Below are 15,855 nucleotides of genomic sequence, written 5' to 3' on the forward strand. Positions count from 1 at the left end.
ATGACTCAAATAATAAGTACATACGAGGTAAGTACAGTATATTTGGACTTGGCTACATTAAGATCGGGTTTTACGGTTCCCTCAGATCTTCTTTCCCTTCTCAAGTGATATCTTTGCCTATTCTCTACTGGACTCCCTTTTCCGTCTGACAGGTAAAAGTGTGAAGCACCATATTTCCTTACATTTTCACCGAGCCTTTTACATCTTAATCATTCCTAAAATGGTGTCCTCAGGAGGACTTATTGCTAAAGAAATGTTGATAAATCCCTTTTGAAGTAAATAAACGATATTTTACTGGTGGGTTGGGACGCAGCCTGTTGATTAACATGCACCAGGGAGAGATTTGACTGCTTAAAATAGTAGACGATGGGCAATTCACTCACTTTCCTCTCTCTTTTAATGTCCTGGAATTCAGTTTCAATGTTTTGCAACTTTTAATTAAAAAATTAAAACATAAATGTCAAACTGGAGGTGTTTTTACTGCCATCGTTATTATTTCAAACAGCACAGCCAATCAGGATTGCCTAGCAAAGAGCTAGCAAGGAGTCACAAAATCTCGATTAAGCCTTCCTCCTCCTTTAAGCACTCACTCATATTTTGATATAGTTTTATTTTTTCGGTCTTTAAATGTGAAAATACCCATTGTTGTCTCACTGGAATAGCCGCTACCATGTCCTCACCTAGTCAGAGCTAAGTCGGGCAAATTAGACTCATGAATTTTTTCAACTTTCATCAAGAATAAAAAGGAGGGAGAGGGAGTTCTTAGTCTGCGTTTGGGTGTTGATTTAAAAGCGCTACCATGTATATCAAAGCATATAAGCAAATTACTTCAGTGTATAGATGTCTACCGCATTCACCGCTCCTCCTCACGGTACGAAAAGAGGCCGCCGGTGTGGAGGGAGTGAGAGAGAGAGACATGGAAAAGGGAACAACAACAACAACAACAACATGTGGTCTGAGCTATTATAGGCTTGGCCAATCCGTGAGTTTCGTTTACATGCTAAAGCATTTTCTAAAGCCTTTACTCTTTAAAGTCCCTCTCCTTTCATCAGCGCACTGTCCCTCCTCTATGAGATTAAGAAATCCGGGGGTCAATTTGTTCACTTTTAAGCTGTATGAAAGTCTGATGCTTAACTACCTCCAAATTGCTACCACTTGTGGATAAGTAGAGACACCTTCAAGGTTTACTTGCCTGGAAGTGTTGGAGGCTTGTTAGCAGCACAAGTGTTGTACCAGTGACCTCTCAACCATGATAGCAAGTAAGCTGACAGTAAAGAAGATGGTCACCTTAATAGGGATAGGTAAAACAACTATGCTCATTTTTCTACCTAAAAAATCGAGAAATAGGGAAATATTCTCACGTGACCTGCAAAAGTAGACGCTTCATCCAAGAGAAAGCCTAAAAGCAACTTCAGGTTTTGCGGCAATTAGCGTGTGTGGCCAAATCTCATCATGATAACGCATTCTTTGTCCCCAAAATTCCATCTTTTTTTAATGCTGAAAACCGATTGATTTACTGAACTGCTTTAGAAGTTGGGGTCTTCCAAATTTAGCGTACTCATACGATAAGAAAAAAGGCTTACCCTAAGATCTGCATCCATTTTACTGTTCAAACTCGGCCAATCTGACTGTGACAAGATTTGTCTGTTTTAGAGGACCCAAATCACATATTTGTCATCTTGGGCTCAGCTAAGAAAGCCGTAGTGTCACATGCATGTGACGCCATTAAGAAATGCGTTCGACGCTACAAAGCCTGAGCGAGGAGGCTTAAATCCACTGGAAACGTGGAGATGACACCTCTTAAGTCCTTTATCAACCCCTTACAAAAGTCACCACATCTAGAGGTCAAAAAGGCGACTTCGGTAAAATGCTAGAATGGTTCTTGCCCATTTGACGCTTGGCTGATGGTGAGTCCACAATTCTTGGGGAAAAAAGCGAGTTTAGTCATGGGGAAAAAAGTCACATTTACGCTTCCCTGTTTTCCAAGCTTAAGGAGGGGGAGGAGGAGAATAATAATGTATTAACGCTTGTCGTTTGCACTGACCAGAGTGCTCCAACGACCCGATGACAGTCGAGGTGATAACACGGTGCCAACAACGCAAACATGGAGATTATTTTAACAAGGAGGCATGAAGGTAGGAAACGACAGAAGCCTTAAACGTGGCGCTTTGTCAGTTGCAGTTATGTGTCCACTTTTACACAGGAAATGATGCATACTCCCTACTTTCATCTTCATACCAGCGTCAGGGCTAAGCGCCTCGACTCCGACTAGTCACTAGACTTCAGCAGGACAAAAACATTCTGACTAATTGCTGCTGGTGTACGGTTAATTTTAGACCCCAGTGATTAGTTGCTGTGATGAGATTTACAGTCGAGATAAAGGCCCGAAAGCAGAAGAAAGCGGTGTGCCTGCTGAGCCTGAAGCACACTAATTCACCGTACAGATGAAATCCAGAATGGACAAATTCATCTTTGCCTTTAGAGGCACAAAGAGGCTTTATGTTAAACGCAAGGCGCCGGCTATTATGCTCTAGCCTGTAATTAAGACAGTAAAATAGGGAATTATTCAATGTCCGAGGGAAACAGATGCGGTTTCCTACCGCACCACTGTCTGAGGAGCGATTATGAGAGGTACTTTAGGAGTTTCCCCTAGTATAAGTACCTTCCCTGCGTCTGAACCACCACCCCTAACACGCAGAGGTTGGAAGGTTAATTTAATTAGACACATTTTACCACCTGATCTTGCACTTCACCTCACTTCTCGGCGGTTAGTAGTACAGGCACCGATTTGGGTGTGCTGAGACAGAGAGCAGCTTGTCAAGTTGGTCAGGAGTTGGGACAACTGTTTGTGATTTAGGTGCCTCTTGACACAACTCAGCCTTACAAGCGCTATGAACCATTCAAAGTAACAAGTGAGTTCCTTTAAAATTTATTATTTAGGATCTGAGAAAATTTATGGCAGGACTTAAATGACTGTCACTTGAAGATATGTTGGCAAAGTAATAGTCATCCACCTTTATGGACTGAATAGCGTCAAGTTGTTTGGAGCCTTCACAAAGTTAATTAATGCAGGTAATAAAGAAGGCGCCTTCTAAATACTTCCCTTTTTTCTAGCCGAAGTGATGATTACCCTGAAAATGCTGAATACTGTGGCAAAGCAGGTAATTGTTAACAATCAGCCCATCCCATCCTCCGAAAGTGCAGTTTTGAAATCGCTTTTAGAGAATAAATTAAAGGATAAGGAAACTTTGGAACGGAGACGGAGGAAACTGATTGTTACGCGGGTTTGGTTGATTGTACCTTTTGGGTGGGATGCGGCTATCCCACAGGACCGGTCAAACAATATTGACCCCTGAGGAGGAAATGACCTCCGACCCCCTTTAATTCCTGATTACCTGTACACATCCAGCGCTCTTTAGACCACTCTTCTCATTCCAGGGGAAGAAAGCAGAGATGGAAGGGGGAAGTGCTGAACCCCTTTACATAAATGCGGAATACCTTGGTTGGTTATCAAACTCCCTGTTTTGGCAAGAGGCCGCATAGGGGCTCCACCACTTTGCCTCCACTGAGCGGCCTGGCCTCCGGGCTATGCCGGTAATCTCCAGACCTTCTACACGTTAACAATACATATTCTGCCCGAGTACTATGTCTTTAGGGAAGTGTTGGAGTGCTATAAATGGCTAACATCACGAACAATCTTCAACATTTGTGGAGAATTAAACTCTTTTTTCCTCTATCATAATGTAAATCAGGCGCGCTCTCTAAGCCATGAACCAAAAAATACGCAACTTCACAGATCTGGCTTCACCAGTACTAAGCCCAATGGAGATTAGCAGGGAGGAAAAGCATTAAAATTTCCCATATGAGACGTCTCTACTCTGTCAATCAAGGAGGAATGCGAAGCGACTTTTTTCATACTTTGTTAATAAATGAACCTACAATTGATTGAACCAGACACCTTCTAAGTGATAAAAACGGCAATTTGTTCGCGGTTATTATCCTAGGCGCGGACTTTTCTTGTTACTTTAACGCCTGACTGGAAATAATTGTAGACCTTCATGTTTTGGAGGCATTTTGGCCTAGTGGTGAAGTAAAATTTCCCTAACTTATATATCTACTATTGAAGAGTTGCAGAAAGTGTGTCAAGTAGCAAGCTTTCAGGGCGTAACAACATCCTTATGATCAACAATTACATTAGAGAAGGCAATTTTGCCGTTCGCTTGGCAATAAGGCCGCATTAAAGGAGAGAGAAAGAGTAGGAGGAGGAGAAGGAGGAGGTGGGGAAAACCGCTTAACCAATGTAGTTTTTATTCGTCTCTCAAAGCTTATCGTCCATCAAGGCAACCGCAATTATTTGTTACAAGTAATATGAGAATAGGAGAAGCTATGGTGGAGATATTGCTCCTCTCTCACTCCCCCCACCTATTCCCAGGGGTTCCAAAAGCCCATAATTACTATTGCCAGTGGTGCTGCCATGTCCTTTGTCCTTCGACTGTGACCGTGGGCCAGAGCTTATTTACACTGAATCTGGAAAGACAGTTGCAGTTGTATTTAAAGGTGAAAAGCCAAACTGGTTGCCCCTTAGCACTACTTATTTCTACTAATTGAGTAGTCTCGAAGGTGGAGTGGGTCATCAGAGGTAATGATGAAATAGCCCAATGAAAATAACCCCAAATTTACAATTTTAACCTTGATCAATTAATCAAGTAATCTAATCGGAGAATGTAAATCCTGCATAATTAATAATGATTTGGTTTAGACACTTGGTGAAGAAAGTTGGGGGAATAAAAACATTTATGTTCGCTCGTTATTTAAACTGAAGTACCTTACAACTCGGTAGGCATTTAAGCATTAAAAAAGCTCACTTCTCAGATGGGGAGGGACAAGGACTAACTGCCCTCAACAATTATGCAATGTGGTGGATGAAGCCTTGAGGAAAAAAGACACACACAGGGAGAGAGTGGGACATTTGATGGATCACAAAAAGCAGTTATCGTAAGTTTGACAGATGGGTGAACAAGTACCCAGTCCGGATACCTGTCTGTATAACTATTCCATATGGCGCGCAAATGAGGCTTAGACACAAGTTGGCTTGTTTGCTTTGAGATAAGAGAGAGGGGGAGTGAGTTGAACCGTTGTAAACGAGGAAAAACTAGAAGCTTTTATACGGTATTTTGTGGAGGATTAGGGCAGGAAGGGAAGGGAGGAGGAAATCTCCGGACTAGAGAGTCTTCCGTCTACCCTAGTGGCGAAGTTAAAGGGGATACAATCGGAAGAATCGGAATGAGAGTGGTCCAAGAGCCGGAGGCGCACAACTCCCGTAATTGTTGCGTGCCAAATGATGGCACTTTAGACTATATGCGTGATGGAGCGATAGGCTGCCCTCATCAAGGCATGATTTGCACGACTAAATACACCCGTTGTCAACACGAAAAGTAAGTCTGCCGAATAAGCAAAAAAATCCTTTCATAAAGAGAAGTTTTGGTGAACCCGAAAATCATTGTTGCGTAACTGGAACACGGCGGTGATTGCCGTGATCGTGCGCCCTCCTCTGGCCCTGCTCTGGCCTTACTCGGCGGTGGCGGTGAGGTCTTGCGTGGTATTAACACCACAAAAATTATTACTTTTTATTCTCCAAAGTAAAAATGTGCGTGGAAATTTGTTTCCGGTAAGACGTTTGATGTTGCTTCTTCAATGTGCGGCAGCCAATTGGAGTTTTTTTAACAAAAATTCCCGACCAAAGCATCGGATGCTTAAATATCGAGGTCGGATGTGAAGATTTGGGGCAACTTTATCGCATATTTGGTTAATATCACTCCTAAAAATTAAGATAGTTTTTCTCGATAATAAACACGGCATTATTGGGAATAAGCATGACCTTGACCCGAGGTATGAAGGGTTACACTAACACTTCTCAGGTGTCGCACACATAAAGGTATGTGTGGGAGAGAGAGGATGAACTCACGTGAAAAAGTGGGTGAGGCGCGATCCAGAGTGCGGAGTCCAAAGAAGTTGCATCGAGTAGTAGTGGATGGAGGCTGCGTGGCGAGGTGGGCAAAATTATCTTTCCAGGCGTACACGTGCCCGTGCTCTCCCTACACACGCACATACACACGCACGCATTCATCCCGCTGAAGACACACACATGGGACGCGACTGCTCATTCACACCCATTGGTCAGCTTCTGAGTCCAATTACAGCGGAGTGGGGAGGATGTTGGTGACAATGGGCTCTGATGAGTTCGTGCCTTCCATTTCCATGTTGATGTCATCGTCCACGGATGCTGTAGATACGTATCGCTTCAAGCACAGATTTGGGAAAGTGTGGCCGTATTAGCCGCCGATTCACAGTTCTTCTCCAAAATAAACTAATTCTATAAGTGTTTTACTACTAGGTAGTTTGAAAAGTAATGGGAATCTTAAAATATACAGCGGGTCGTCCCTTTAATTTCCACGACGATATCACCATCCATTCTTTTGGCTGCCCAACAGAGATCTATTTTAGGGACAAGACAATGGGAGAGATTTTGGGAACTAACTTTCAAACTGCTCCACCATCTACTTTTGGGCAACTGTTCATATTTGGCGATAGTTCCCAGTTTGAAATCCCTTCCATACCATTTGATTTGAGTGCCTGATAATAGCCACTTACTCTTACCTCGAATTTATGTTGGTGTCCATAACAATGCGTGCGGCCTCCACTCACTAATGAGTTTATAAGAGTGAAGAGGTGGTGAAAACTTCGGTGAACAGCACGCTGTTAACTACATCTTCTCGGTTCAAGTAGGTTCAGTAGACCGGTGTCTGGGTTCTTTTAAGGAACTCGGACTTTTCCAGCTGAAAAGCCTCCCAGCATCACAGTTTTCTCCATAGTCTGGTAATTAAGTTACTGTAAATTGTCATAAAAACGCTGTCTTCCGTAAAGGTAATGGCCGTGCCAAGAAAATATACGACCAATCGCAATGGTAAACAAATGGGTACATGCCTTTATTCCCTAACAAAAAACAAAGAGGATGTGGAGTAGATTGGGGCGTCTTGAAGCAGTGGGGGAATTAGTGATAGGGTACAAATGGAGTAATTGAAAATTGCGAACAATGGAGAGGGAATGGGGAGGCAAATCCAATGGCGACTGAAAAATGAATCATCAAGAGAGACGTTTTTACAGAGTTACAGCAAGACAAATGTGCCCAAGAGGCGCTTACAACATTGACTTTTTGAAAAAAAGTGGGAAAGGAATAAATGAACTTGAATTTGAATGGTTGGGAGAGTATTGTAGGTCGATTAAATGGCGACTCCAACTTTAAGATAAGAAGGGCTCAGTGTGAAAGCAAAGAAGTTTTTCCGAAGTGCGTGTTGAACTACTCGGGCGTCCGCAGATTCTACCTACGCTCTGTGGTATGGCCTTTGGACCAACCTGGTAACCTCTCAGACCTTCAGCGTATTCAGCGAAGGTTCGGAAAGCCACAATATCAAAAGTGAATATTTAAATAATGTGCTGAAGAAGCGAGTCCCATTAAAAAAGTGTAGAAGATGGAGGTGTATTCTCATTTTTTGGTCTCGACCTAACTGAGTGAGTGATTGATTGAGAGAAGCAATGGAAACAGAGATACAAAGAAGTGCAACACAACAACAGACGATGGAGTAGGATGAAGGATGTAAAATCCTTCACTTTTACAGTTATAATGATCTATTTGGTGTTTGATTCAGGTATCTCAAGGATCTCGCCAAATCTCGTCCATCTGCTAGTTTCATCTCTAGCAGAGTACCAGGTCATGCCGCACCAGATTTGTTTGTTATCTTGGCAAAAAGGACCGATTTGCTTATTTAGTCTCAGCAGACAGCTTTACGTACAGATTTCTCTCAGCAAAATTTAGTCGCCCATCTTAATCCAACTGATCCTCTCTTGTTCAAAACTGCGAAAGTCGGTCTAGTCTATGTGGGAGAATACATATTGTTTCTCCGAAAAGATAGGTATAAATTTAAAGTAGAAAATGCTTTCCCCTTTAAAATAAACATCTGGGTTAAGTAATCCATGGATCGTTCTTCTCGGAGTGAAAGAAAATGGCCTGTGGAAGAGAATAAGTAACTCCATTAGCGTCCAGCGACGGCATGCAGTCGAGGGCCTTTAATTCTGATGAGGAAAAACACATCCATCAGAAAATTAACTAGGGTATACACTAGGATGAACGGCAGTCCAAGCATAATTGTCGCGTAGGTGGTCCATTGCTTTAAGTCAAATGAGCCACTGAACCGTGGATGCTGCTAATGGACACAAGGTGGCCCGCTGCGCACCGCCCGAGAATCATGCCATAGCTGTTGCCCCTTCTAGCCTGTTTTTCCCAAGGAAAGTTTAAAAATTACGTTAGTTGAAATAATTTGGAGAAGTTGTGGAAAGAACTGCAGTGGTAAGAGAAAATAAAGAAGTTTATTTAGTCCTATTCAAGGAGGTTAATTTCTTCATTGAACCTTCAAATAGGCAGAACGTGCTTACTACGCGGTTTGGAATGTTTATCAGAACGTGACTATGGGCTAATAAGACTGAGTTAGAAAATCCAAGGAAACGTGTCCACTTTTTAAAAAGACGCAAAGTTACGTCTTAAGTGTTTAATAATCAAACAAATATCACTCAAAATTTGTGCATGAAATCTAGTCAAATCTGTTTGTAACAAACTTGTTCCAGTGGGTTGTAAAAACAGGGGCAGAATTTGCCAATTTCAACAGCCTTTTTTACCCTAACATGTTACTGGGGTATCATTTAAAAATTAGGAGCAAAACCAATAAAAAAGAAGCGGAAAAGAAACAACTCAAATCGTGACCGGTTTGGTTTGTTAATTCAAACATTCCAAATAAACCTTGAGAGCGCAAGATGTGACAGTGAAGTAAATTCACGTTAATTATCGAATAAAATAATGTATTTTGAATTTATATGTGAGGTAAAAGGTTTTGCTTGTATTTACTACGCTAGTGTAAAAAACGTCGAGACCACATGTTGAATGTGGAATCCCACAAAAATGTTGGAATACATTAAAATGCTCCAAATTTATAAGGAAGCACAGGAACTTTTTGGCCTCATTTCCTGTTTGTGGTTTTTGTTTTCCACTAAATAATTGGTTCATAGCATTGGAAGTTGGAGAAATAGCACACTCCCGAACAATGAACTTGGTCATTCTCAAAAGACGGTATATAAAGCCATATCATAATAATAAGTCTTATCCAGAAAAAGAAAGCGTAGGCAACTGGCAGGGGAGGAGGGTTATGCTGAGCATGGGACCTGCTTGTACGAGTCGAATTATGGTCGGATGTGTGGAGCGGTATCTTGACAGACGTGCATTGTTACCAAGGTAAAAGTAAACGTAAGTTGACAGTCGACGTGGTGGCGCGGTGAGCAGTAACCCACATTATCGTGCAGAACAAAAAGAAGAAATGGATCAGCAAGAAAGGAGCAAGATATTAGTAGTTTGGCTCTTTAGAAGGAAGAAGTATTCAGAATTATTAGTGGAATCGTTTTTTTCCTAATTTGTCCATTTATGCAGACCTGGCATTTGTCATTTAGCGTCATTTTACAGGTTGTTTGTCAAGCTCTTAAAACTACTTTAAAAATTAAACATTTACGTAACATGGCTTATAAAATTTATTTTTGACTTGCACTGGAGTCGGAAACTAAAAGAGAAACCAATTTGTGCAAAGAAAATGAATTATACATGTCAATTTTAAATCATCAAGCTTTCAAATTTCAGCAATTCCGAGGAAAGTTTACTTTTTCCCATTGTCTGCCCTTGATAATTCAAGCGGACTTTGGAACAATACTTTGGGAGAGATGTTAAAGGACTCTTTTGGTATTCTCTAATTAAAATAACATTATTTATTTAGGGGTTTGAGCCACAAACTCAATCGCTGAGAAGGAAAGTTGACGACCTCACTAATGACTGTGATATATTTTAAAAAATGTTTGCAAAAGTAACATGGACGATTTTTACCTGGGTGATTAGTTTGACAGGCTATTAATTGGGACTTAATTAACACGATTAATTGATATCATCTGCTGCAATAAGAAAAGACCCGGCCAATTTAATTCCTTACTAAGTGATAGCGCAACACAATATTATGCTAAATTTTTTGATATAGATTAGCAGCAAGCGCTTTTAAATTCTAAGGGATAATTTTGCTTACTTTTGTAAATGTAAATAAGCTTTAATTGAGTTCACTCCAATCTACATTGATGGCAAAATACTACGGATGTGGAAATGCAGGCCTCTTCCAGATACGATAAAACTTCACCCATCCTCTTGTTATGTTGCCGCATTTTGACAACATTGTACTCGTGTCTTTAATAAAAAAGTAATTTTTTGCTTTAACAAAAGAGTGTTTTTTAGAAAAATTTGACAAGAATACTGTGATACGGTGGTTGTTTGTTTAACTTGATTTTGGGAAAGGGACTAATCAGGGTCTCTGCCATCGTACCTTCATCGGGTGAGCTGGCCTCCAGGCCATGCTGATAGCCTCCAAGCCCGGCCGTTTGTCGACAATACATGCTATGCCCTAGTGACATGTCTTCCTTCCTCTTCAGGGATATTTGGGAGTGCTACATTGGTGACAGTGGAAAACGAATCCGATCTAAAAGGCCAAGTATCCCCATTTTTACTGCTGGGCGATAAAACCTTGGCGTAGCGGAAGAAGTGCATATGCTTCTGATGAGAGAATCGGTAACGACTCCTAGTAGAGGGGCTGATACTGACTTTTACCTTAGGTAACTACCTTAGGGCCATGGTCTGCAGGAATTAACAAGTGAAACGACACGGGCCGTGAACAATCTGGAAAAGTTTGTAACGCAGCTGTCTATCTTACCTCTATAAAGGTATCAATTATGCCAACTCGAGAGTACTTAAGACTACGTCTTGATACTATTGCTGGGCGGCATAGCCTTCGGCCTATGTCAGTAGCCTCTCAGCCCTTCTATAAGTCGACAATACATATTCTGTCTTGCTTCGTCTTCAAGGATGTCTGGGGATGCTGCAATGTTTCATTTAATATGAGAGATTCTTACAAACACAAGTACTATTCAACTGAAAGATTTAATTAGCTTTTTCAAATAATTTTGTTGCATAAAACAAGAAAATATCTTGAGTATTTTTATGAAAGGGTAATTTTATGAGCACTGGAGATGTTGCCTACACTATTTCGGTTCCAATGATCTTGAACTGAGGAAACGGCCTATTCAAATCTGCATAATTTCATATTTAGTAGAATATTAGGGTCTACTTTCCTAGAATTATTCGTCATGCGATTTGATGTGTGTTTTATTGAACATTTAACTACGGGGAGCGTCAGTCCCTGTGTATTATACGTCCCTTGGTGACATGGATCTACCTGCATAGCTATACCTACAGCATCTGCGCTGTTAATAAAACTTGCTTTTGCATTAATATGCCTTATCGTAACCATGCAGAGACACCAATGTCTTCTAGGAGTTCATTTCTAGTGGAAATGCTACCTATCCAACAATGACATCCTAGTAATGCCTGATGAAGCCAAAATCCCCTTAGAACATGAAAGACAAATGCAATGCTATCTCATATGTTAGCTAGACGGTTCTTGATTTTGTGAGATAAAATAGTCTAGAATCCTTGGGTTCGAGAGCTTCATGACCCTTTGTGGCAATAAGTGGTAAGGTTAAGCGAACGCACTAATGTGAGTGATTCGGCGATTGCTTTACCGCATACTTAATGAATCCGGCTTTTTATACCCTCCAGTCTCCAACTCATTTTCCTGTCCCACGACCTTCTTGCCACAGCCACAGCCACCCAAGCTCTTTGTACTCAAACAACAAGTCACCTTTAGTACTGCTTTGCCTTAATGCAACTTTGGCAAAGCTGCGAGGATCTACATATGTACGGGTTTTGTTAAAAGTAGCGCAATGATTCCTTAAGCTCATATTTAGGCTATACGTATGATATGAACGATTATTGTTAACAAACTTGTTGCAGCACGTTGACTGTTTGCTTAACCAAAGGTTTTAGTAAAGGGCCCACTAAGGTGTTGCATCACTGATCCAGTAATCGGGCCATGCCTGCAGTCCACAGGTTTACTGTAGGTTAAAAAAGCACATTCTGCTCAAGTATTACGTCTTCTCTCGTTTTCAAAGAAGTCTCAGGGCGTTACAATATAGAAAAATATTATTCTGAATCTAGCAAAATACTACCAGCACCAAGTATTTAAACAGTTGGTAATAATACGCATGCAATACTGAGTTTGATCAAAACGCAATTGTCTGCATCCTATGTCGACCTTGAAGTCAAATTACATAAAAGCTAGGCAATTAAATCGAAAAAAGTAGGCCAACAGCCAAAACTCTGATATTTGGTTTATGCTGGGCATCTAACAGACATCAAAAACCAATCTTTATCACAGCTAAGAAGAATTAATTGTTAACTGTACCTGCACTTAACAGTATTGCGTTCTCCTCGTCCAAGAGTACTACGATAAATTTTGACAATTTTTGTGCAACTTTGCTAAACTTTTACACTTGTCATACATCTTAACTGCATTTCTCGATGATATGGCTAAATTGTCATAAACGACGAGGGCCTTTTAAATCTGTGTGTAGGTGGGGATTACACAATTGATGTGATTATAGGTTACCAGATGTTGTATCGTCTCTAAGATTCGTACAAATATGAGTGTGGAACAGAAGGATATAACAGAACAGTTTTTCGAGTGCTGTAAGCTGTGCCTCGAGCCCGGAGCAATCGCCCATGAAAAAAATTTCCACTTACGTTATGTAATGTCTGCAATCGATATTATGAACCCAAGCATGGATGCCGGGATGGCTAAGGAGAGAAGAATCGTCTATCTTTATGATGCAATTGAGAGTGGAGATCTTCCTCTTGGGTGTTTTTCCGATCTGGAAATCCTTCTGGGTGTTATTGACGAGTTGATTGTGCTACTTGTCAACTGGCTTACCGGCGATTCTCTTGTTCAAACCGTTTACACTTGCATGTATATGCACTGTATTCCAATCATTGAGGATTCTCGTCTAGCTCTTTTCTGTGAAGCATTGCGCCGCATAATCCTGTCTTTTCGCCGCTTATTGCTGACTCTGCCTTCCTTCGAAGATGAAGACTTCTGTCCGACCACCAACGGTGTTCCATTGATGACTGACACAAAGTTCTCCTTTCCTGATCATAATCCAGTCAACTCATATTACGAAATTTCAAATGAAAACTTAATTGAGCTGCTACAGGAAGAAAGGAAAAAATTATCCGAACACAAATCCGAACCGTCCAAAGTTGTAGACGCTTTAACTATTCGATTGAGGCTGGCGATTTCCATGTTGGAATTAGGACAAAAATTTGCGCCTTTCCTGTCTGTTCTTGGCGAAAACGATTTGGAAGAGTCTTTTAATAACGTCGATATACCTGGCTATGGTGAGCCCGTAACTTTTGGCGAGAGTCCTTCACAAAGGCGGGTTACAATTAGCGCTGAGTTGTTCGATAGCGTCTGCCAAAGAATTGAGGAGATTTCCACCGAAATTATTGGGATCTCTAAGCTCTTGGTTGAGTCGGCCAATTGTGGGAAAGATGCTGGACCTGGGAAGGATAATCCTCGAAGTGAGAAGTTCTCAATTCCTGGCTTTGAGCCCTACCTAACACTTGCTAATCTGACTGCGACTGTTCAGAGATTTCCTCGGAGTCTCAGTAGATCTTCTGTATTCTTCTTTCTGGAATGCGCGTTCTCTCGGATAGTTAAAGTGCTTCAAGAATTGAGGAGCCTTATTGCTAAAAATTCCATTAATGCTGTGTTACTGCATGAATTGTGCTCGCTTGCTCATACTATCGGACATAATCTTTGTCATTCCCTTTTCAACAAAGCAGAGGCGCTGGATTCGCTGAAGGTTGAGAATGCCTGTTTGAAATCCTGTGTTCTTTCTAGGGGTATACTGGGGATTCTTATGGGAGTTATTTTAAAGTGTCCACTCAATGCAAACGAGCGGTTTTCGAAGGCCTTAGATCTGTCGCCTCCGGGTATGCACTTTGTGGTGTCATGGATGTCTGTTGAATGCGACTGGACTCGCGATTATATGCTCGATAATATCGAATACCTTGCTCCTTACGCCTCGTTCTTTGAGCATGTCTTCATGCAGATTTACTCCGTATGTCGATCTATTTGTTCTCCAGCGGCAGATTTACAAAACTCCCCTAAAAATTCAGTCCAGTTTGGACAGGTTTATTAAAACCCTGAGCAGTTGTTGTTTGAGCAGTAATTTTTGAATTTTTGGGCCTTATGCTATCCTTTTATGTCGTACAGTACTAGAACGTGTGTTGACGTTATTGTTAGAGTTTCATCCGTAATGCAAAGATTAATGGATTTTTAGTTTTTACTATCCCGTTATCTATTCCCACCATGCCAGTCTTTTTGACTACATTTTTAGCCGCTTTTGTAAAGTTTTTTTTTAACCAGAATCGCAGTCCATGTTAAGTTCATACTTGTTTGAGGATTTCTTTTCTCTAGACCGTTTTGCTTATTTGTCTGATTTATTCTTTTCCCGTTTCTGGTCAGATATGTCGATGCTACACCTTAAATCGCTCTCGCCAGCGATCCAACATGGAGCGTATTTTCGGCATACTCAACGAACTTCTTGACGACGCGGTTTCTGTGGAGACCACTTTCGCTCTGGAGCTTGTGGAGGCTCGCATTGCGCCACGCAATTCGCCCATTCCCATCCATCTTACATCCTACATCTGTTTCTTCTACTACCATCTGGTGTGGGATTACCTGGTAACGGGCTTCCAGTTGGATCTATACTCCACCTATGAATGGGTCTATGTCTACGCCCTCATAATTACTCTACAACGCAATCTCTCCGTCTTTTTGGATCACATTATGAAGGAACTGATGGTGGAAAACAGCGGTCAATCGAATACGAGTGCTGCCTTTGCTGCGGTTAAGAAGCGGCGTCGTCGCCGTGGTGGTCGCGGCGACGGTGGTAGTACTGCCGGTAGTTTTAAGGAGACCGAAGTAAAAACACCTCTTTCACCCTCCATCTCATCTCTTATTCAAATGCCCAGCGTTAGTTCAGATTACTGGAATTTCCAGGCAAGTGAAAAGTAGCTATTCAATTCAGTGGATTGTTGGATTTACGTTGAGGTGTTTGTTTTTTGCAATTGAAGGTTGCTCATTCGAACATCCATCGGTTCTTGAGTGTGGCGACGCTTTATGCAATGCGGGCGCTGCAGCGTGACGCTGGGATAAACCTGAAGGCGATGAACAGGCCTCCACCACGCAGCGCACTAGGTTCATCTCTTGAATCGCATCGCAAATTCTACTCCTCCCTCAAAAGCCAATTCATCCATCGAATGGGACCAGTAATCTCCTCTCGCTTCTCCCCTCTGGTAGACAATGAGGGGCCAGAGGGATTTTTCCAAACCACGCATAGTTACGTTACGAGCAAGACCTTTGTGGAGTCAGAGATCAAGGATCTCTACAAGATGGCTGCTAAGGTCTATGAAATCGCGCGTCAGTGGATCGCAGCTGCGAAAACCCTGAACCCGTCGACGAGCTACATTGGACCGGTAGACCCTCTGGACCGGTTGGACCATCTGGCGAACAACAACAAAGTTTTCTGTGACATACTAGTTTCCAGACCGGAGAAGCGGCCAAAGCACAGCGAATCAGAAGACTGCCCCCGAAAGAACTGCTTTCATCCTGTGCATTTAAATTACGATTACCTATCCAGCCGTGTCTACCCTTTGCTCCGTTTTGTCTAGTTTTGTACTTATTGTGCCTGCTCTGCGCGAAATGTGCGCCTGATTTCGACTACTTCTTCACTTGCTTTTTAATGCGTCGAGCATTATGAAAC

General features: G+C 41.7%; 2 protein-coding genes across 2 annotated transcripts; both read left to right on the forward strand. All coding sequences in view use genetic code 11, as the record gives it.

Moving 5' to 3' along the window:
• Positions 1 to 2,988: 2,988 nt before the first annotated feature.
• On the forward strand, positions 2,989 to 8,814 carry EGR_04061 (hypothetical protein; the record flags this gene model as incomplete). Its single annotated transcript, XM_024493310.1, has 7 exons — positions 2,989 to 2,999; positions 3,032 to 3,072; positions 3,115 to 3,161; positions 4,760 to 4,836; positions 5,641 to 5,668; positions 7,837 to 7,983; positions 8,650 to 8,814. 7 exons carry the CDS (start codon positions 2,989 to 2,991, stop codon positions 8,812 to 8,814), a joined length of 516 nt encoding a protein of 171 aa, XP_024352224.1.
• Positions 8,815 to 12,672: 3,858 nt separating this feature from the next.
• On the forward strand, positions 12,673 to 15,763 carry EGR_04062 (hypothetical protein; the record flags this gene model as incomplete). Its single annotated transcript, XM_024493311.1, has 3 exons — positions 12,673 to 14,148; positions 14,556 to 15,065; positions 15,167 to 15,763. 3 exons carry the CDS (start codon positions 12,673 to 12,675, stop codon positions 15,761 to 15,763), a joined length of 2,583 nt encoding a protein of 860 aa, XP_024352225.1.
• Between the last annotated feature and the right edge of the window lie 92 nt (positions 15,764 to 15,855).

The sequence above is a fragment of the Echinococcus granulosus genome (assembly GCF_000524195.1).
Source record: "Echinococcus granulosus chromosome Unknown EG_S00024, whole genome shotgun sequence".
In the NCBI taxonomy this organism is placed as follows: domain Eukaryota; kingdom Metazoa; phylum Platyhelminthes; class Cestoda; order Cyclophyllidea; family Taeniidae; genus Echinococcus; species Echinococcus granulosus.